This window comes from Mastigoproctus giganteus, chromosome 11, assembly GCF_048544385.1.
Source record: "Mastigoproctus giganteus isolate SK-2022 chromosome 11, ASM4854438v1, whole genome shotgun sequence".
NCBI classification, from domain to species: domain Eukaryota; kingdom Metazoa; phylum Arthropoda; class Arachnida; order Uropygi; family Thelyphonidae; genus Mastigoproctus; species Mastigoproctus giganteus.
Window position 1 is genome coordinate 112,820,732 of NC_143585.1, and position 23,661 is coordinate 112,844,392.

The window sequence follows — 23,661 nt, forward strand, 5'->3', positions numbered from 1 at the left end:
TAATGCTATATTAACAATAATAAAAGTTTTGTTGCTGTTAAAGTTATTTATCATTTACTATTATAAAATTGCTTACTACCCTAAAAGATACTTTTAGGATATGCTTTTGCATCTGAACAGCCAGTATGTTTTCTTGCTTTTTATTTTAATTTCTTACAGTAAAACCACTTTTCACTTCAGTATATATGAATACTATGTAGTCATGAATACTCATGGCTATTTTTGCATTTATTACACACACACAGGAAGAAAACATGGATGTTTTCAAATATTTTGCCCATTCATTCATAGCTGTGCACTTTATTTTTGTGCATTATTTAGTGCAAAGTTTGTTAATGGTATCATGATGAAAAAACTCTTGATTTTAAGAGATATTGTGATTATCTAAAAAAATACTGAATTGTTTAACAGTTTAATCTTTTCATTCTGTTAGGTTATTCGTGTGATCTGTAAATGGTTCTTTGTTTCAAGCACTATAACCTATTTATTTCTATTGCTGTCATTGCTATTTTATTTTCTCCTCTTTATTTATTTGTTTACACGGTTTTAATTGATAACTTGGCATGAAATTTAGCTGTGGTCTGAGAGTAGTATAAGTAACCAATGTTACATGTTATTAGATTCGATTGAATCCATACATGGCCACAAAACGTGAACTGTTGAGCATCTGGTCCTTGACAGACTGTATTGGAGCATAAAAAGGAACTTTTGCTTTAATATTAACCAGGTCATTATTTTATTAATGTATTATCTGAAGTTATCGCCCAAATGGGTGACAAGTGACAGTTTAACTAAACTATAAATAAAGGTTTAGTTTCTCAGGCAAGATTCCCTGACCCTGTCTGAGAAACTCTAGGTTGTTCCTAGTGCGTAAATAGAAACTGTGCTAGAATAAAAGCAATGTATGGTCTCGGTGTATTGATGCCTTGTGGCTATATTTGTTACCTTAAACCACCCAATTTTTTTTTCTGAAGCCCTTTTGTTTTAGAGAACAGTATTACTGCACAATTACGTACCGCCTGTGTTTTATAGAAGGTAGGTTTTTTTATTGTTTAATAAGTTTTAAGATACCATATGAATTAGGGAAATATTTTACACAGTGTAATAAGGGCCGGTACATTTTATGTAGCTGTTAGTTGGAGTAAAAAATAATTGTGAAGAAAATGGTTATACTGTATTACTGGTCTGATCCTCAAGTAGATGGGTAAATATAGTGCACATTGCTTATTGTAATGTTTCAGTTTATGCAATTTTTTTTTTTTTTTTTTTGCCTTTTCGTTTGTTCTGCACATGCAGTGGAAGTGATTCAGTAACATCCTGATTTGTTCTTAAACTCTGACATATTGCAAAGTTTAAGCTGATTGAGCAAGACAAGGTTTCTCAAAATGGAAAGTGGAATGCAATGTGCTATCATCGGCAAAACTATGGATAGGATTTCCAGTCAATGGAAGAAGGTCATTAATATACAAGAGGAAAAGAGTGGGGGAAAGAACTGAACCTCTTTTATGCCCAAAATTTTTCTGACAATCTCAGAATCATGTTGGTAGTTGGGATGGAGATTCAAGTCCCATGCACTCTGACAGCATGTGATAGAGAAAAGAAAAGTGATAATCTCATCACTTCACACATCTGGCTCTGTCTGATGACTAACTCTACGTCGTCTATTTTAGTACTGGAAGGGTGATACCCAATGCTTACGAAGTGTTGCGGCCCCGAGTGCCAAGCGATAGTGTCCAAGCGATTTTCCAAAGCGATATATAGTGCTCTTTCCCAGTGATTTTGTTATATTTTCTTTCCAGTGCTTTTCTCGTACTCATTTCTTTGTAAGTGGTTCTGTACTTAACAGATCCTAAGTAAGAACCCAGAAAGGAAAATTACCTTTCTTTTCCTAGTATATTTATTAATTTTCTGCACTAACAAACTAACCTCTCCAACCGCTTGGCCACTAGGTGGCACCGCTCCTGCCTCCACGTGGCGGGGCTGGAAGTCTGGGAGGAAAAGCGCTCACTCCCAGGGCTAAAAGGAGCAACAATGGACTGTGATACATGTCCACCACTAGAGCCGACAGGCTCTCAACATACTGAGACTAGAAGAATGGAAGACGATCCCAATCTGGCGAAAAGAATGAAAAAAGACTGTAACAAATTAGAACCACCAGCTTTTCTGATTGTACATTCTTTATCGACGCAGCCACTAAGCAGACTCTCTCCCTTTGTCATCCAGAGATGTCTGGAGAATGCAGCAGGTACGCCGAAAATGGTGAAAAGGCTCCAATCAGGAGATCTCTTAATTGAGACCACTCAAGCAAGGCATTCAGAATTTTTATTAAAAATGACATCTATAAGCGGAATCCCAATCAAAGTCTCACCACATAACACCTTGAACTCCTCAAAAGGAGTAATAAGTGAGTGGGATTTGTTGAACGTAACTGAAGAGGAGATAGTCGTGGAATTAGCAGAACAGAAAGTAACTCAAGCAAGAAGAATTATGATAAAGAAGGATGACAAACTTGTTCCCACACGTAACATTATACTGACCTTTAATACACCAAATTTGCCGACCTCAGTTAAAGCAGGCTACCTAAACTGCCGTATCCGCCCATACATTCCAAATCCTTTAAGATGTTTCAAGTGCCAAAAGTTTGGTCACTCCCAAACAACATGTAGAGGCGAAAATACTTGTCCTAACTGCGGGTCAAAAAACCATTCACAAACAGAGTGCACTGCAAAGGCTCCGGAATGTCCAAATTGCAAAAATGACCATCCAGCATACTCAAAATCATGCGAACTCTGGAAAATTGAAAAAAGAATACAAAAGTACAAGACTGAGAATAAGGTCACATATCAAGAAGCAAGAAAGCAAATAAAGTCAACTATCCCAAAAACCACGTACGCTGCCATTACACTAAAATGCCAAGCTGTTTCAACCCAAACTGATGTATCAATTCCGCCAAATACATCCATTGCAGAATGGGCACGATCTGTGCTATCAACACCTCAACCTACCACCAAACCCGTTGTAGTTGATGAAATAAGCAATACCCCTATCACAGTTCCGCCTAAAATAAAATCATGTGATAAAATGTCAAATAAATCACGAAGGCAACAAGCCACTGAATCACAAAAGGCAAACTCAAATAGAATGGACTCTGAAAATATAACTACACACGATGAAACAGTACTTGATCTTCATGCAGAAGATGATATGGAGACTGGATTTTCATCAGGTCAAACTGATGACGTAGAAGAGAGTACAGATCCCGGACGTCCCATTTTTCCTAAAAAAGATAAAATGAAATATGACCGTCAAAAGCAAACCACTCACAAGAAACAGACAGACTCGCCTTCCCTCCTCAAACCCCGATAATGCAGAACATTGTTCAATGGAATTGTAGAGGTTTACGCAGCAATACCGATGACATCTATGATTTAATCTCCCGATACAGTCCTATAGCCATTTGTATTCAAGAGACTAATCTAACTCCACAAGTAACTCCATCAATCAGAAATTTTATATTTTACAGAAAAGATAGAAACTCCTCATTATCTGCACGTGGAGGCGTCGCTATTCTAGTTGACTGTAAAATTCCTTCTAGAAACGTTCCGCTTCAAACCAACTTAGAAGCCATTGCTGTACGTGTATCAGTTGGGCAAATTCTAACTCTAGTATCTCTGTACCTTCCACCTAACAAGATGTGCACGTTTAAAGAACTAGAAGACCTTATAAGACAAATACCACCACCTTTTTGTATCCTTGGTGATTTCAATGCGCATCATCCATTGTGGGGATCAGACCACATGGACAATAGAGGACACTTGATCGAGATGATACTAGACCAATTGAATCTAACATTACTGAACACTGGTGAAAATACTTATACTCACCTTCCCACTGGATCTATGTCAGCAATTGATTTAACTCTCTGTTCCCCCATATTATATCCCAGTATAGAATGGACAGTATTAAACGACCCACATAATAGTGATCACTTTCCAATCATATGCAGAATCCAAACGCTTCAAACATCATACCCTGATAATCGCTCAAAATGGAAATTCTCCAGAGCAGATTGGGAAAAGTTTTCAACCCGTCTTTCTTTTGATAGTCAATTGATCAGACTACAACCCATTGATGATGTCACAGAACATATTACCAGGCAAATACTGACCATTGCCTCCGAAGCAATACCTCAAGCCTCCACATGTAAACACAACAACCTTAAACACTGGTGGAATGAAGCTTGTACCAATGCCAAAAAGGAAAAAAATAAAGCTTGGAATCTGTTCCGGAAGTTCCCAACTACCAACAACCTAATTCAATATAAAAGGCTAAAGTCAAAAGCTAGACAAATTAGAAGAAGAACTAAAAAGGAATCATGGATACAGTTTGCGTCCACTATTACAAAGGATACTAGCAGTCGTCTCATCTGGAAAAAGATTCGGCAATTAAATGGGAAATATCCACTTCTTCCTTCTCCCATCTTAATCAAAAATGGACAGGAAATTTCTTCTGAACAAGAAATAGCTAACACCCTTGCAGAGAATTTCTACCAAACATCTGCCACGTCAGCATATGACAACTCCTTCCTTAAAATCAAAGCTTCGGCTGAAAGGTACAAAATAAAATTCCATACTACCCAATATATTGCCTATAATCAACCGTTTAACCTATTTGAACTGCAAACAGCACTAAATAGATCACCCAACAGTGCAGCTGGACCTGATGGTATATATTATGTAATGCTGAAACATATAAACAGTACGGCATTGAATTTACTATTAATTTTCTATAATCGGATTTTTCTTGAAGGTACATATCCATCTTCCTGGCATCATTCCATCATTTTAGCCTTTCCTAAACCAGGAAAAGATCACACACTTCCAGAAAATTACCGACCTATTTCTCTAACCAGCTGCCTAAGTAAAATCCTAGAAAGAATGATACATAGACGGCTTACCTGGGTTCTTGAAACTAAAGCACTGATGAACAACAATCAGTTTGGTTTCCGACAGAACAGATGCACTTTGGATCTAATGGTGAAAGCCGAGACTAACATCCGCAATGCTTACGTCAAAAATGAACATCTTGTAATGGTAAGTCTCGATATAGAAAAGGCTTTCGACACTACCTGGAGGTATGGCATATTGAGAGAACTTCATTCCATAGGATTGCGAGGACACTTACCAGAATTCGTTCAAAATTTTCTTCAACACAGAACCTTTCAGGTCCGCTATCAATCTGTACTTTCCCGGTCCTACACTCAAGAAGAAGGTATCCCGCAAGGATCAGTACTGAGCTCCACCCTTTTTTCACTTAGACTGAACACCATAACACACAACATCCCAAATACTGTAGAACTATATATGTATGCTGATGATCTAACTATATCTTGCCGTTCCCAAAATATACAGACCATTGAAAGACAGCTCCAACTCTCTATAAATAATTTGGAGGCATGGGCAATGCAGAATGGATATCGTTTATCAGGTCAAAAAACAATTGCAGTTCACTTTTGCAAAAAACGTAAGCTACACCCAGAACCAGAACTCAGATTAAAAAACCATTTGATCCCTCTCACCAGTAATTTCCGTTTTTTAGGCCTAATATTGGACACCAAACTGAACTTTGTTTCACATATCACATACCTCCGAACTGTCTGTCTAAAGAAACTTAATATACTTAGGTCCATTTCTGCTATGACATGGGGAGCTGATAGATACACTCTATTACATTTGTATCGTGCTATTATCAGATCTCGTTTAGACTACGGTGCTATTGTATATGATTCAGCTAGGAAAAGCGCATTAATCAGACTTAATACCATCCAACACAGTGCCCTTCGAACTGCTCTCGGCGCATTTAGAACATCCCCTGTTCAGAGTCTGTATGTAGAGGCACACGAACCTCCACTTCACCTTCGAAGGAAAATGTTGCTTCTAAATTATGCAGCTAAAATTCAGAGCCTTCCAGACCATCCCATTCGACCATTGCTTTCTAACCCTGAGTGGACAACGTTCTATAACAGTAAACCGAATGAAAATAGACCAACTGGCATGAGACTAAAAGATTTGCTTCACACCTGGAATATTGATTTTGATAACATACTTAAAGAAAGCGATATTCCTGATCCACCCTGGTCTGTAAATCTCCCTCACTGTGATACGCACTTTCAGCAATGGGCAAAGAACTCCCTGGCAAATGAAAATATCAAACAACTACATAAAGAACATGCCCTCAACAATATACAAAGCTACCAAATATATACAGATGGCTCAAAAACAGATTCTACAGTTGGTGCCGCAGCTGTCTTTCCATCTTTTACAGTCTCCATATCACTACCAGTTGAATGTAGCAGTTATACTGCTGAGTTATATGCAATTAAACTAGCCTTACAGAATATTAACACTATCCACAATACTAGCAGTATAATATATACTGATTCATTGAGTGCAGTGTCTGCTTTGGCTAATCAGTTTTCAATATCACAACCAATTGAAAAACAAATCATTTGCTACTTAAACCACCTACGAAGTAGGAATCACAAAGTGAAATTCTGCTGGATTCCAGGGCATTCTGGTATCTTAGGCAATGAGAGAGCAGATCAGGCAGCCAAAAATCCAAACAGTACAACACCAGCAAATTATAAAGTTCCATATAGAGATTATTTGAGGCATATAAAAAAAGTCTATATGTTTCAGTGGTCAGAAATATGGAAGGCACAAAGTAATAACAAGTTGCTCCAAATCAAAAAAGAACCTGCGTTATGGATTTCCAGCTTTAGACAAAATAGACAGGAAGAAGTTGTTCTAGCAAGACTAAGGATTGGACATACTCATCTAACCCATGTGTTTCTACTCATGGGGGATGACCCACCTCGATGCACGCATTGTTCACTACCGCTTACAGTCAAACATATACTTTTAGATTGTCCTCACTACTCTCCTTTCAGAAGAATTTTCCACTCTCAATCACAACTACAAGAACCGTTATCGCTTAACCATATGATTGGCAATAGTGCTAACCTAGCTACACTCTATACATTTCTGAAGGAAATACATATATATGAATGCCTATGATGCCAAAATAGAACATATACCTTAGAATAATAATGTAGGACCTGGCACATTTTGGCCTTAGCTGCCCTTGTGCCTTTAAACACCAATACCAATACCAATACAATACGAAGTGTTGCTGCTGCTGCATGTACAAATAAATCACAATTTCTCTCTCTCTGTCTCTCTAGGCCTGTGTCAGCATTCCATACCTCGTCAATGGAACCCCTGCTGTTTCTCTGATCGAATTAATTTCACTGACCTCTTTTGGTCTTTTGTTGGAAGGCGTTATTATTTTAAGAAGCAGTTTCTCAACTTTCTGTGGGTTTTTGCTTAGTTATGAGTGGAATTTTTTTTTTTTTTTTCGATATTTTCTCTTTTATTCAGCTTATGATACTTTTAAATAATAAAATATCCGGTTTTCTCTTAGTTAACTGGAAGGATACTAGTGAATGTAGTTTTGTATAGATTATTAATAAGTGGGCATTAAAAGAGGACAGTGGTTAAACAAATAAGGATTAATTTGCTGTATAAAAATTAGATGGGGGGACTCCACTGTAACAGTAATTAGTCTCTGACAAGTCCTGTTGTTTACAAAAATTATCCTACAAATGAATAGTAAATATGTTGGAGTAAATATACACCCAATTTTTGCTAATTTCCCCTCTTGGAAATACAGTAATAGAGTGTATAGTAGGTACAAGTATATGCAGTATTCACCTTTTCCAATATGAAATTGCCAGTTCTTTGAACACACTACTTTTTTTTTTTCATAATTTGTTTTTGGGAACAATTTTATGCCCATGGTATATCCGAAACCACGGAATGAAGAGCTGTGTTATCTTGAGGTTGCACTGTAATATAAAATAAAGCTAAATACTAAGGTTTTTGAGAGGGTGAGGGTTGCCACACATTATGCCATTCAAATCAGTGAATGTAAAAGCCACAAATGGCAAGCTTCTATGTACATATACAGCTTGCTTTGTAACGTGGACTGTAATTTCAGGACCAATTCGAGACTTAGAAATAATTTAAAATAGCTTAAATATTTGTTTGAACTATTGCTTGGTTTCTGAGTTAATGCCTATTTTGTGTTACAACATTTATATACCTTGCCGGTTATGAGTATTGTGAATTGATTCTGCCATTTGTTGTGAATCCAACTTCATCAGAAAGCAACATGGAGTTTAGAAAAAGATTGTGAGCACACTTTAGGAACCAATAATGCTTCTCATGTTGGGAAATCACTTCAATAAAGCCTTGTAATTCTTTGAATGTAACATGGAGAAAGCTGTTGTTTCAGTAAAATTCTTCACACAACTGCATGTCTTATGCACTCTGCTGCTACTATCCTTTGGGTGCTGGCATCAGGATTTTCCTCCATTCAATTCAGGACCCTCCCTCTCCTCCAACATAATTGCATTGGTTGGTTTCCTATCATCTGAAATCATTTTTTGAATGATCCTTTATCTCCAAAAAGTTGTTATCTGGCATATAACAAGGGAACCTTTCTACATATAGACAGCTTTCTATGCCTATATTACATCCAGCAAGTCCATACATGAAATGCATGTGTGTCATTTTTAAGTTTGAATAAGCCTCCTTTCTCATTTTAAACATACACTACCAACATACAGCCCCTCCCTGACTTACGTAATACTTGATTTATGGAAATTTGACTTTACGTAAGTCTTTGCTGACCGGTGCAAACTTTAAAAAAATTATCGTAATGTGAACCCAAAACACTTTTTTTTCTTTTTCTTTTTTTTTTTTTTTGTAATTCATTCCAAGACCTCGGAAGTCGGAATTTTTGCTATATAACTAAGCAGTTTATCCCTCTAAAAGGTCATTTTTATAATGGAAATTGCACTACACTTTCATCATTATCGTATGTTCCGTTATCAGAATCAATTTTGAATGTCTTTGTGATGTTTTTTAAAACACATTTCTGGTGGTCACTACCATAAAACATTAAAAACAATTTGCACTTTCTGGTTTATTGGGCTCTTCTATTAAGCGCAATCTATTATAAATGGGTCGCAAGCTCAATCTTATTGCATTTGTGATAATGCCAATAACTGGAATTGTAGTGAAATGAGTTCCCCTTCACTGAAATCTTCAATTATATAAAAAACAAATAAATTTTCAGTTCTCTTCATTCCTATTTACTTATTACAATGGTGAAGGAAAGGGGACCAACAGAAAGTCCAACTGTTGGCAGTGCTAGGAAACGAAACAAAATTGATTAAGAAATGAAGATGATTAATTAAGAAGTACGAAGCAGGACAAGTTTTGTCATCTATTCCACGGAATTAGGTCTCGCTGCTTCGACAGTGAATACTATTTTAAGGGACAGTGCGCGTATAAAAGAACGTTAAAGGATCAATGCATTTAAGATCAACAGTGATCACAAAACAGAATTCAGGTGCTCTATCGAAGATGGAAATGCTATTAATAATATGGGTGGAATATCAGATTCAGAAGCAAATGCCCCCAAGTCCAATGGCCATTCAAGCAAGAAGTATTAATGAAGATATTAAGGAGATAAGTATGGCAAACCCCAAGCCAAGCAACGGGTGCTTTAATAGGTTCAAGCATCGCGCTGGTTTCCAAAACATTAAAGTATGCGGTGAAGTCGCCAGTGCCAATTCTGCAGCTGCAGAGAAATTTTGTGATGTGTTGGAAAACACCCCTTCTAAATCTCCACAGCACTCAAATTTCGCAGCAGACTGCTTATCAGCTGGAGAGTTAATTCTGGCAATGATGCTCGAAAGGTAAAACTTGCTGACGTTATGCCTGTCTCCTCTCTCTTTTTATAATTTTAAAATTTTTGTAATTTTCCCCATGCATGAGATAAAAAAAAAATTGAATAAATAATTCTATTTACATGTTCGTCAAACATTTCTTTTTTGCTTCAATCAAATTCAGCACACATAATTGTGAGTGCTGCATAAGCATTTAGGGAAATTCCGACTTACGTAGAGTTTCGCAGAACGCAACCTTTACGTACGTCGTGGAGTGTTCCTTAATTTAAGGGTTCCTTAAACGAAATGTTTAAGGGTTCCTCCTCCCACATTCAGTCATATCATTTTGAAAATTAAGCAATTCAAATTAAATACAATATTCAAGGAAAAAAAAGTTTGGGACTTGGTGAGTGCAGGTTTTTGAATTTTTCTGGTTTTTAGACAGTAAATCTAAACAAGCAGGGATTGGTTAGATCTACTGCCTTTTTTCTCTAAAACTTCCTAAATATGACCAAAGTCTAAGCACAGGTAAATGGACAATGCATCAACAGCTCAGCCATCTTTTAGTCTCTTCACATGATTAATTTTTTATTAACTGTATTATTTTATTTCCTTCTTTTAATTTTTTGGGCCATTGGTCAAAATTTGGAAATGAGAAAGGGGACATGGTGAAGTTACCAAAGCATTTAGTTACAAAATCTCTTTGGTAATGTTTCCTTTTAAAAAATAAATGAAATACCAGGTAGAAGAAAAATAAACAGAAATACAAATATCGCAAGGGCTCTTTTCACTACATTTATTCCTGGTTACAGGAAATAGGTAGACTAAAGACATTTAGTTCTCTCCCCTTTCCCTGTGATTCACAGCTGAATATTTTCCCATCACTGTGGGAAAGTGGTCTACATCCATTGGAACACTAGCACTAGAATCAAAACAATCAGTCTAGAGAAGAAAACAGATTATGATAAATTTTATTAGAAATGTCATAATCTTTTGGCATTACAAGGTATGAAACAGTTTGTCCTGAAAGTTGGTTAGGCAACAGATCTGTTTTCTGATTTTGAATCGTATGTATATACCTTGATGTAGCATTGGCAAACTGTGCTCCCAGACTTCATTTGGAAGTTTCAGTCAGGAGCAAAATTCTCTATAGCTCGGATAAATTTAATACAGTACGTGTTTGCTTGTTTCACTTACCAAGATATTAACCCTTTCATGAGTGAGTTTTCCAAATGTGCATGGACTCCCATACTCAGGTTTCCATACAATTGTGCTCTTTGAATTGAGTTATTTATGAAATTTCGAAATTTTCTAAAAATTTTAAAAAAAACTTTATACGTAAGTACTTTTAAATGTTAATTCCTTTTTATTTTCCCAATATTAGAGTAAAATTATTGCCAAAAAATCAAAACAGAATTGGAAAAAAAAATAATAATAATTCCTAAAATATGGTTAAATAAAACCTTGGTTACTACTTTTTTTTTTTTTTTAGAAATAATTTCCTATATATATATATATATCTCGTGTATTCCAGATAAATTCCTTCAGTTTCATCTTTTATAAACCAAAATCAGAACCAGGGCTGACAGGTATGATGTTCTGCCTCTGAATTTAAAAGCTATTTTTGTATTACCATATATTATAGCTGCATATACTATTATTGGAGACACAAAATAAGAGACAGCATTGCATACTATCTATACATTTGAAATGTATACGAAGCGACCCCCTAAAAGTGTGGATCTGTGTACACATTAATGAAAAGATTAAACATTTGTAGAATATGTAATTAAAAAGTCAAAAGTAATGAATACAATCATAATAAACACTTGAGAACAGTTTGCCATAATTTTTTCATTTAGCCATATATTTAAAAAAAATAAAATAAGTGGCAAAGGTAAAGAAATCAACTATAAAAATAAATTTCGACTTTTCTTGTACATGTTCTGCAAAGCAAGAATATGTATGCTTAGTCAGCAGTGTTCTGAAACCTGTGGTAGGAAAATGCAAATGGAGATAAATTAAGAATGCAGATGCTCAATCAGCTGTACAACAAAGTGCAATTGATCACAAGTTGGCACGCAGTTTCTGTGATGAGTAGGAGCAAAGTCAGCAACAACAAACTGCACATTTGTGTAAAATCTGAATTTTTTTCTACTAAATTACCTTTTTAAATTTAGCTAACCTAAATTAATGTAATAAAATTTTTAATCCTGTGGAACTGTTGCTCATGTTCAATATAACCAGCTGCTAAGTTGGAGAATTTGTACAGCCATTTGAAGACTTACACTAAATGAAGAAAACTCCTGATAGCAAGTAAATATTATTCTTTCTCTTTGGCAATTTATGCAATTCACAGGTCAGCAGCATAAAATGTACATTGTATGTTATAATAGCAAATAAGATTATGAAACCTATTGATTTAATGAAGGTAAGTGTTAATAGAAGATAAATCAAGTGACATAGTGTTTAGATCATTCACTGATGAACAGGAAAGTGCTTTACCAGTAGATTTCCTGTAGGTTGCTGATAGTTTTCTTATTATCTTTCCTTTACTTTTGAAGAAAGCAAACTTTATTCTGCAGGTTTTTCATTTCTAGTGTAATATATGATATCCTCTTTCAGTTTAGAAAGCAGATTAATAAAAAAATTTAAAGTTTATTAAAACATAGTAAAAAATATTTATTTTGAAAGAAATAAATATTTTTATTTATTTTATTTATCAGCAGCCTCTATTAGAGAGGGTGCCATCCTGATGGCGCCCTCTCTAATAGAGGCTGCTGATAAGAGCTGGAAGTCTGCAAATATGAGCTAGAAACTGCCTTCCCCTCACAATGAATTAGCAAAGGCTTCCTTTTTTGTCAATCACAAGTTCTGAAGGCCAACGAGAGATATACAGAGACAATATTCCATGAATATAAACAAGTTGATGAATGATGAACTGATTAGCAACATAACATTCACAACAAACTTTGCACTGTTTTATATACAGAGTACAAAATAAAAGCATCTTCACTGTAGTTCTGTTGATGATGTTCCATTAAGATGATTTGTGTGATTGATATATAACCAATAAAAAATTACAACTTGGAATATTTAATGCACTCTTTTGCTTTTTTACGATGGCCACAATTTTCCTAATACCAAAGCATGTTTCCTTACAGCATTTGAAAAATACTAGTTCTAGTGAGAATTCTTGGATTGCAAGCTGCCAACTGAGTTCTCAACAGTGTTAAGATATTATTTTACTTTAACTTAAATATAATTATATTTGGCAAACTGATTTGTAATTGAATAGCAGTACTTAGAGAACAAGTTTACTGAACCAAATTGAAATGAATCCGCTTTTGCAAAAAAAAAAAAAAAAAAAAAAACACCTTGAGGTTAGATTTTTTGATAGCTGGATTTGGGTTGTTTAACCTGAATAGGCCAAAAGTTGAAAGTTTGGTAAGTATCCGAGTTAAACTTTATTTGAATTTGTGTGCTGAGGAAAATCTTCATTGTAGCCAAACACTGAGAATGTGGTTTACTAAATTAAGTAAATTTAAAAGTAAAGTTGTGGAGAATAACAGGTATACAGGCACTCCCTGACTTACGGAAATTCGGCTTTACATCAGTTATTGCCAGCCAATGCAAACTTAAAAAATGTGGAAACATATTTTGCATCTGTAAGAATAAATGGAGGTATTGTTAAAATATCGAAATGTGAACCCAATAACACATTGTTGGTTTTTTTTTTTTTTTTTTTTTCGGTAATTCGTTCCAAGAACTCAGAAGTTGAAATATTCACTATACAGTAGAACCCCATTAATCCGGGCTGGAATTTCAGTCGGAAAATATTCTAACTATCGAAAAATATATATATTTCTGTTCACTGACATTTGGAAGGGAGTTTAAAATTTAAAACACTAAAAAAGATAAGCAATCAATAACATGATACGCACAAGTGAGAACGAAATAACAAGTTACAAAACTTAAAAAATAGGAATGAATAGAACATTATGAAAATTTATTTGTTTTTGATATGATTGATGATTTCATGGAAGGGGAAACATATTTCTCTATAATAACGTAAAAACACACAGAATTCCAGCTGTCGGTATTAACACAAAATCAATAAGATCGTGTTTACTATCCATTTATAATAGATTGCAATAACAGAAAAGCCTAATAAACAGGGGATTGCTAATTGTTTTATGGTTGCGAAGTCTAGAAATCCGACCAGGCCAAAAGCTATGGTCAGAGACAATCATATGGTAATCTCAAGTGCTGGCCTATTCAATTGACAGCTGCAGCTAGCATTGAATATAGAGGACTATTTCTAGTAAACTTCTCGAAAATAGTTTTGTTTTGTGTTCTTTTTTTTTTTTTTTTTTTTTTTGCGTTTGATTTTTTGTAATATAATGTTCTACATTAAAACTTTATTCCCTTGTACAGTATTTTGTTTACTTACCATGTTCTTTTACTTTTTTTATAATTTTTACTTTAAAATATTGTTTTATTAATTTAATATAAAAACCAATTTAGTTAATTTTGTCATTTAATAACTTTAAATAAAAACTGGTACTTTTAAAGATAACTTCTAGTTTAATGGGGGTTCTACTGTATAACTAAGCTATTTATCTCTCTAAAAGGTCATTTTTATAATGGAAATTGTTATTGTTATCATATGTTTGGTTATAAGAATCAATTTTGAATTCATAAGCATTAGTAGAGGCATATGATGCAAGAATGCAAGCTTATGCAGCATCAGCCAAAAAAAAAAAACACTCCCATTTCATCCCTCCATTCGTTCGAAATACCTGTCCAGCTGAGCCTTAAATTTATTTAGGCTATCAACTTCCACAACAACGGATGGAAGTCTGTTCCACCAACCAACTACCCGCTGGCTAAAGCAAATTTCTGCACATCTATCCTACATCTGTCTTTCTTCAATTTGAATTTATGCCCTCTCAGGTGATTATTCTGAGCAAGAGGCAGAATCCCATCAGCATTGACCATGCTCAAACCATTCAAAGCTTTGTACACCTCTATCAGATCACCACACCAGTGCCTAGTCTCCAGACACTGTAATTTGCAAAACTTAAGCCTTTCTTCATAAGAGCAACCCTTTGTTCCATTCACTAATCTTGTTGCCCTTCTCTGTTCTCGTTCCAGCAGCTGTACATCCTTCTTGAAATGAGGCCTCCAGATCTGTATACAGTACTCAAGGTGTGGCCTGACCATTGCCTTATACAAAGGGATAATCACCTCCTTATCCCTGGTAGAAAAATTCCTGTATATCATTGACAAGACATCATGAGGTACTCTTGCAGCCCATCTGCACTGCTCAGAAAACTTCATATCTGCCTGCACAATTAACCCCAGGTCCTTTTCATTCTCTACCACTCTCAGTATACTACCACAGAGTTGATACATTGCTCTGGGGTTGCTGTTTCCCATATGTAGTACTTTACATTTGTCAATGTTAAATTTCATTTGCCACCTCTCAGCCCATCTGCTGAACCTTTCCAAATTCTGTTGCAGCAGCGTACTGTCAGTAGTATCCTTAACAATCCTGCCAACCTTTGTATCGTCTGCAAACTTGGACTTTAAGCTTGATATACCATCATCAATATCATTTATAAATACAGAAAACAACACTGAACCCTGAGAGACTCCACTAATAACATTAGTCCATGTTGAGCAGTGTCCATTGATTACCACTCTCTGTCTTCTGCCACTCAACCATCCCTTTATCCATAGCAGCAATTTGCCTCCAATGCCACACTGCTCCAATTTGTGCAGCAGTTTTCCGTGTGCAACAGTATCAAAAGCCTTTCTAAGATCCAAATATATAATATCAAAGTTATTCCCTGCATCCAGTTCTTTTGTGACTGCATCATAGTATCCAATCAAATTGGTCAGGCAAGACTTTCCCTTAACAAAACCATGCTGCGTCCGAACTATAAATGAAGTCTTGTCTAGATAATCCTGCAGTGCTTCTTTAACCAGTGCCTCCATTCATTTTCCTGGAACAGAAGTTAAACTCACTGGTCTATAATTACTTGTGTCAGCTTTTGATCCTCCTTTGTGAATTGGGGTAACATTTGCACATCTCCGGTCTATAGGTACCTCCCCTGAGTCCAAAGAAGCTCTCATAATTATGGCTAAGGGTTTGCTTACTTCCTTTGCTGCCTCCTTTAATATAACTGAATAGATCCCGTCCAGTCATATTTTCTGGGTTCCTTTTTTATGTTTATCCTCAACAATTTCTCCTCCACTTTCCTCTCAGTTATTACAAAATCATCTAGCTCACTGCCAGAGTTTACTTCACCTCTGGCATTCCCCTTCCTGAATAACTCCTCATGTGGGAATGTAGATGCAAAATACTCATTTAGTTTGTTAGCCACCTGAGCAGGATCATCAACAGTTGAACCATCAATATCCAGTGTACCAATCTGATTCATCCCTTTCCTTCTAGAGTTTACATAGGTAAAGAACTCTTTTATGTTTTTCTTTGCATCCTTTTTCAAGGATTTCTCATAATCTACCTCTGCATGCCTAATCTCCTTTGTGACTTGGTTACAGACCAGCTTATATCTATTATAGGCTTTCATGTCACCCATTAATTTAAATGTATCCCATGCATTCTTCTCTGCCAAATGTCTCATTAGTTCATCTGACATCCATTTAGGCCTAAACCTTGAACAATATTTCTTAGTTGGCATGTAAAGCCTAGTAGCTTCCAAGATAAATTCTTTGAATGCTTCCCATTTTGAATTTGCTGTTGGTAACATCATCAGTTGGTCCCACTGCATAAAATTTAAATATTGTCTCAGACCATCGTAGTCACCTTTATGAAAGAAAAAACCCTTCCCTTTACCCCTGACGTTAGTTACCTCTTTGAGTAAATCCCACTTCAGCACACTGTAATCACTGCCACCTAGTGGTTCCTTTATCTGCAGATTCTTAATGCATGAAGAATCACTACTGATAATCAAATCAAAAGTATTACTCCCTCTAGTTGCCTCTCAAACATGCTGATGTAGAAAACAATCGTTCAATAAATCCAAAAAAGCCTTGCTAGTATGTGAGTGATCAACCCACAAATTCCAGTCTATATGTTGGAAATTAAAATCCCCCATTATAAGACTCTCTGATGTACTGGCCCACTCTATTTCCCCGTACAGTTTCTTATTATACTCTTCAAAATCATTAGGCCTATAGCACACTCCTACTCTCAATTTTGATCTCCCAATGCTTATGTCACACCAAACTGACTCATCACTGCACTGTTCAGCGATGTCGACTGGCTTCACTTCCTTCGATATTCTGTGTTTCTTAACTAATAGCATAACCCCTCCTCCCTTTCTGTACACATTGTACTCCCCAAATTCCACTTCTGCATTCCTTATCCCAACAATATCTGCCTTTGATGTTTTGAGCAATACCTCAAATTCATCAAATTTATTTACTAAACTCCTAGCATTGGTGTACACGCAAGTACACATGCACCTGTTCCTATTCTTAACTACCCTAAACAACCCATGTGCTTACTTGTACTGCAGTGACTCCCAGTAGTCTCTGAAATACCCTGCATCTTGTTTTCCAGGCTGCTGCTCATTCCAATAGAAGCAGTGCAAGAATCTCTTTCACCTCTGCCAGTGGCTACTGTTAATCTATTAGTTCTTATATCCCCCCCCAAGCTAGCAGTTTCCAACCCACCTAACACTGCCTCGATAGCATCAGCAAATATTCTTGCACCTTTTCTATTTAAGTGTATCCCATCCCTGTAGAAGCAGTCTCTCCTGTTACGAAGTACAGACCAGGCTGAAAAAAATTCTACCCCTTGAGCCTTGCACAATCTTTCCAGGGCCGATTTGATCGACAAGACTCTCATCATATACTCCCTCCTATCGTGTCTGCGCAGAATTGCAGACACTTTCAAATTCAACCCTAATTCACGGCTTTTTTTCAACAGTGACCTGTACTTGTTAAGTAATTCCGCCGGTCTCCTACTCTTAATATAATTAGTGCCAATGTGAACAACACCTTTTGTGTCCTTAAAAGATGATATCCACTCTACAATGTCATCAACCTTTGCCTCTGTCAGAAATACCCTAGTCCTGTTCCACCTATCCTTTTTACATACCATGTTTCCCTGACAATAGATTCACCAACAACTACTAGTTCCTGTGGAATCAGCGCATTCTGCCTTGGGGGTTGCCACTGTGTTGCATGATGATCAAATACAAGCTCTGGCGTTGATGTGGGCAGCTGAGAGCTTGATGGGCCCCTCAATTTTAATCCTTCGAGGGCATCCACCCTGTCCTTCAAGCTCTCATATAGGCCTATAACAACACTGAGTTGTCATCTGATTTCCTTACATCGCGCGCACACACAAGGACACCCCCCATGGCAATATCATGTCCCATACCCGATTGCGCCACAAACATCAAGCAAGCAGTGCATTTTAAAAGGCTGTGATTCAGTGTGCAACTGCCCCCCTCAGTTCTCCCCTGAGCCACAGCACTCCCATTAGCTTGAGCCTTTTGCATTCCTGCTCTGGTGTGAGTCATGATTTAATTTCAATTTCAGTACAAAATTATAACCATAAACTTGTGTCCCAACACAGTTATAACACTATATATCTATATATATTTTTCAGTATCGAGTATTATCTACGTTTATATAAATTCTGTATCAAGTTATGTATTAATTGATTATATTACGTTTGTAAAATCTAAGTCGTTATATGTATTTAATTAAAAAGTACAAATTAATTGACAATGAAGTTTAACAAGATTAATAGATTTTACTGATTAATTGACAATATTATATAATATACTATACTAGGCTAAACGCTATCTAGTTCAGGATATAACGTATCGTATAACAATGGCGGCAAGTTATGAACGGTAAATCTTCGGACACAACTATTAATTAACTTCCAAAATCTCGCTGTCTCAATTCAGAATAAACCAGGATCTTGACTAGGTGTATAAGCTACTTATAGAAAATATTTAATATAACAATTAGACAATAAAGCGGCTAAATATGGCTAAAAAACTTCTCGTTCAGCGAGCTGCAAAACTTGTAACACGTGGAATGGATACCCTTGCTGATACTAAGTGATAACCTACAAAATCTCTATCTAAGTTAAACTTTAAACTAAGTATCGTAACTAGCAATATAAAGCTACTCTAGAAAATAAGTTAATATGCCAATTTAAGCTAATAAAACAGAAAAAACTTCTCTGTTTCCAGGAGCAGTAAAAACTTCACCTGAAGAAGGCTACTCTCGTTCCCAAAAATTGCCTTTGTGATGTTTTTCTAAAGCACATTTCTGGAGGTCACTACCATAAAACAATAAAAACAATTTGCACTTTCCGGTTTGTTGGGCTTTTCTGTTAGTGCATCTAATTATAAAATGGTTGTTAACTCGATCTTACTGCATTTGCAATAATCCTGATAACTGGAATTGTGTGGGTTTTTACGTTATTATGGTGAAATGTGTTTCTCCTTCATGGAAATCTTCATTCCTATCTACTTATTAAAATGGTGAAGGGAAAGCGACAAACGGAAAATGCAAGTGGTAGCAGCACTAGGAAACGGAATAAAATTGATTTAGAAATGAAGATGAAAATGATTAAGAAGTAAGAAGCAGTACAAAGTTTATCATCCATTGCATGGAATTAGGTCTTGCTGCTTCAACACTGAATGCTCTATTAAGGGACAGTGCGTGTTTAAAGGATCAACGCATTTAAGATCAACAGTGATCACAAAACAGCATCCAGGTGTTATATCGAAGATGGAAAATCAGATTCAGAAGCAAGTGCCCCTGAGTCCAATGGCCATTCAAGCAAAAACAAGAAGTATTTATGAAGATATTAAGGATAAGTATGGCGAACCCCAAGCCAAGCAACCGGTGGTTTAATAGGTTATAGCATCACGCTTGTTTCCACAACAGTATGCAGTGAAGTCGCCAGTGACAAATCTGCAGATGCAGAGAAATATTGTGATGTGTTGGAAAAAACAACTTCTAAATCTCCACAGCCCTCAACTTTTGCAGCGGTGTGCTTATCAGCTGGAGAGTTATTTTGGCAGCGATGGTCAAATGGTAAAACTTTCTGACGTTTTTTTTTTTTTTTTTTTTTTTTTTTTGTAGTTGTTGGCGCATAGGCTTCTGTGGCCATAATGCACCTCCCAAGGTTTTTGTAGTACTTTGATCCAAGCCCGAGGCGGGAATCAAACCCGCGACCTTTGGGTTGCGAGGCAGGCACTTTACCCACCCGGCTAGCCCGGTCGGCTCTGACGTTGTGTTTGTCTCTTCTCTCTTTTTGTAATTTTTTCCTGTGCTTGAGATAAAAAGAAAAATTGAATAAATAATTCTATTTACATGTTCGTGAAACATTTCTTTTTTGTTTCAATCAAATTCAGTTGCGAGTGTTGCATATGCATTTAGGGAAATTTGACTTACGTAGAGTTCCACAGAATGCAATCCTTACATAAGTCGGGAAATTTCTGTATTTCAAAAATACTGTGTGTATGGGCAATAATTATTAGAGATTGGTGATGTGGGAAAAACAAGGTTGAGGGTTTGTTGTATGGCAAGATGGAGGTGAAAGTAGACAAAGAAAAGGAGAGCAAGATTTCCTAGCTTTCACCTCTAGATGGTCTGGGACTCAAGGATTCAACCACTTCATCCTGTGATGAACTTGCGATAGGTTTGTCACAGGACATTTATGATACTTACTAACTTCAGTTTTTTCAAACAGCTTGGTTTGTAAAACCATTTTGAAACAGGACTATCCATTCAACAAGCATAATAATAATAACCTTTGTTTAACGTTTCCAGCTATGGCTAAAATACATTAAACCTAAGAGTTACTTATTTGTGCATTCCCTTGATGTGAACACCTGTATATGGTGAGAGGACCTTGAAATGGTGCTGATTCTCTTCCAGACTAGTTTCACTAGGATCCAAGACCCATGAGCCTGCATTCTAGACTAACAACATGGGAATCCGGCATGCTTGCTGTGTATTTTGACCTCTAGAAATTTCAGAAAGGAAATCTGGTGGTTGAGGGCAGCCCAGGTAATGCGATGACTCATTCAATTTTGAATAGCAACATGCAGAGTTGCATACATTCAGTTAAGGCATCTTACAAATTAATTGTTCCATCTAGATGAAAATAGATCAGAATTGTTCTTAGAACCTTTTTAATAACGATATATTTCTCTTCATTTGTCATCGTAATTGTTTTTAGCCATTAAAGTGGTACATATTAACCTTAACACAGTGGAAAAGTGTCAATTTCTTGACACTTTTCCACTGCCTTTTCATTTGTTTCTTATTTAAAACAAAAATTTAAAAATGATTGATGTTTCTCTTTCAGATTCTTGTTGAATTTGATGATGTTGATTGGAAACGACGGGAGTGGATTCGTGTATATGATAAGGATTTATTTCTGCTCTTTCTTCTAGAAGATACATTAACGTGGGCTCTTAGAAGAGACAAACTTCTAACTGGAGTAGTTAAAAATGTGCACTGGCCAGCCATTGTAAGTTTGACAAATTATTTCACAAAACACTTTTTTAGTACTTTGCAGTGAACATGTTTTCTTTGGTTAAACAGGTTTGAAAAATTGCACAAGTACAAAAGTGATAACTGTGTACATAAGTATCGAAATACTGATATTACCATTTAAAATGTTTTTGATATCATACAGAAACATTTCGTTATAAGTAAATATTAAGAAAAGGGGAAACTTTTTAATGTCTTAATCTAATCTTAAAGTTTCTTAATGTCTAATTAATCCTTATTAATGTCTGTCTTAAATTTAGTTTCCCTGATATCGACTTGGTAATATGTCAACACGTGATATAATTTTTGCTTTGGGGGAAAAAGTTGATCACATTGTAAAATAGCTAACATCTTTTAAGTGCACAAAAGGTAATATTATTGTACATGTTCTTAATGATAGTGAAAGTATGAGTGGGGATTTACTTAACAAATACAAGACAATACTGAGAAAAAGTCATGAGTTATGATTTAGCATTAGCATTAGTAGAGGCATATGATGCAAAAAAGCAAGCTTATGCAGCATCAGCCAAAAAAAACAAAAAAAAAAACACTTCCACTTCACCCCTCCGTTCGTTCGAAATACCTGTCCAGCTGAGCCTTAAATTTATTTAGGCTCTCAACTTACACAACAAGGAATGGAAGTCTGTTCCACCAACCAACCACCCGCTGGCTAAAGGCAAATTTCCACACATCTATCCTACATCTGTCTTTCCTCAATTTGAATTTTATGCCCTCTCAGATGATTATTCTGAGCAAGAGGAAGAATCCCATCAGCATTGAGCATGCTCAAACCATTCAAGGCTTTATACACCTCTATCAGATCACCTCGCCGGTGCCTAGTCTCCTGACACTGTAATTTGCAAAACTTAAGCCTTTCTTCATAAGAGCACCCCTTTGTTCCATTCACTAATCTTTTTACCCTTCTCTGTACTCGTTCCAGCATCTCTACATCCTCCTTGAAATGAGGCCTCCAGACCTGTATACAGTACTCTAGGTGTGGCCTGACCATTGCCTTATACAAGGGAATTGAATTTAAATTGAAGGTGTCTGCAATTCTGCCCACACATAATTGGAGGGGGTACATGATCAGTTTTGCCCTGTAGAGACTATGCAAGGCTCGTGAGTTAGAATTTTTCTCAGCGTGGTCTGTGCTTGCTTAACAAGAGAGGCTGTTTTTAGAGAGGTGAGATACACTTAAATAGAAGGGGTGCAAAAATATTTGCTGTGCTATTGAGGCAGTGTTAGCTTGGTTGATCCACAGACTAATAGATTAACAATAGCTACAAGTAGAGGCGAGAATGATTCTTGTACCACTTTTATTGGACATGCAGTGGCCTAGAAAGCAAGGTGTCAGGGATTACAAGATCTGCTGGAGAGGTCTTCATGAGACAGGCAAATACATGGGCTCTTTTATGGTAACTAAGAGTAAGAGCAGATACATATATACCTGCATGTACATAATGTTAGGAGCACAGTAAATTATTTGATGAATTTGAATTACTGGTTGAGTTATCAAAGATGGACATTGGAGACGTGATGCCACTTAGATATAAGGGATGCAGAATTCGAAGGGGAAAAAAAAGTTTTTTTTTTTTTTTAATTTATTATGTGTGGCCCTGGCCACACATAATTGGCCAGAGAAACTGCAGCTGTTTTAACATGGAGCCATGCCAGTGACATTCTCATTCTGTCTCCTAGTACCACAATGTATTTAGTGATTTGATTGACACTCAGAACCTTGCACACATACAGCGACACGTAATTTAGAATTGAAAACTGCAAAATCTTAAAAACCAGACCTTACATAATATTGTCCAGTTTGGAAAAGTCAAGCTGACAGCACAAGGATGTGTCAGTTTCACAGCGGAAAGTTTTAAATCTAGCCCAGTTAAACAATTTGATGCAGTTCTGGTAAAGAAAATCAACCAGTACTGAACTCTTTAATTTCTTATTTCCATTTAGGATGATTGTCATCTTATTTCATGCATCCTGAATCTTCCATGTGATCTATCCTTGTTGAAGATCAGGAAACCTGTAGACTCCCAACAGTTCAAAGCCACAACAACCATAGCTTAGTGCAGCAGAGTTGTTCACCACGGAAGCCTCCAATTCCTCCATGAGATGAGCTCTGGCCAGTCATTGCAGCAACATGTAAACGAGCCTAAGATAGCAGCCCCGCACATACCTGATACAATGATGGAGTGGATCTGATGCAATCATTCAATGTTGGAGTCACCTGAAGTTGTCTTTGTTCTTACTAAAAGATGCTCACATTCTCAATTTAGTCTCTGTCCCAA

At 36.3% G+C, this 23,661-nt stretch overlaps 1 protein-coding gene across 3 annotated transcripts in view; it reads left to right on the top strand.

Moving 5' to 3' along the window:
• LOC150078358 (uncharacterized) overlaps positions 1 to 23,661 on the top strand; it is an 821,930-nt gene that overhangs the window by 10,784 nt on the left and 787,485 nt on the right. For all 3 annotated transcript variants that reach the window (XM_090384968.1, XM_090384969.1, XM_090384970.1), the window contains exon 2: positions 21,177 to 21,341. In XM_090384968.1, the coding sequence (XP_090241094.1) occupies positions 21,177 to 21,341 (165 nt within the window). The remainder of the gene's footprint in view (positions 1 to 21,176; positions 21,342 to 23,661) is intronic.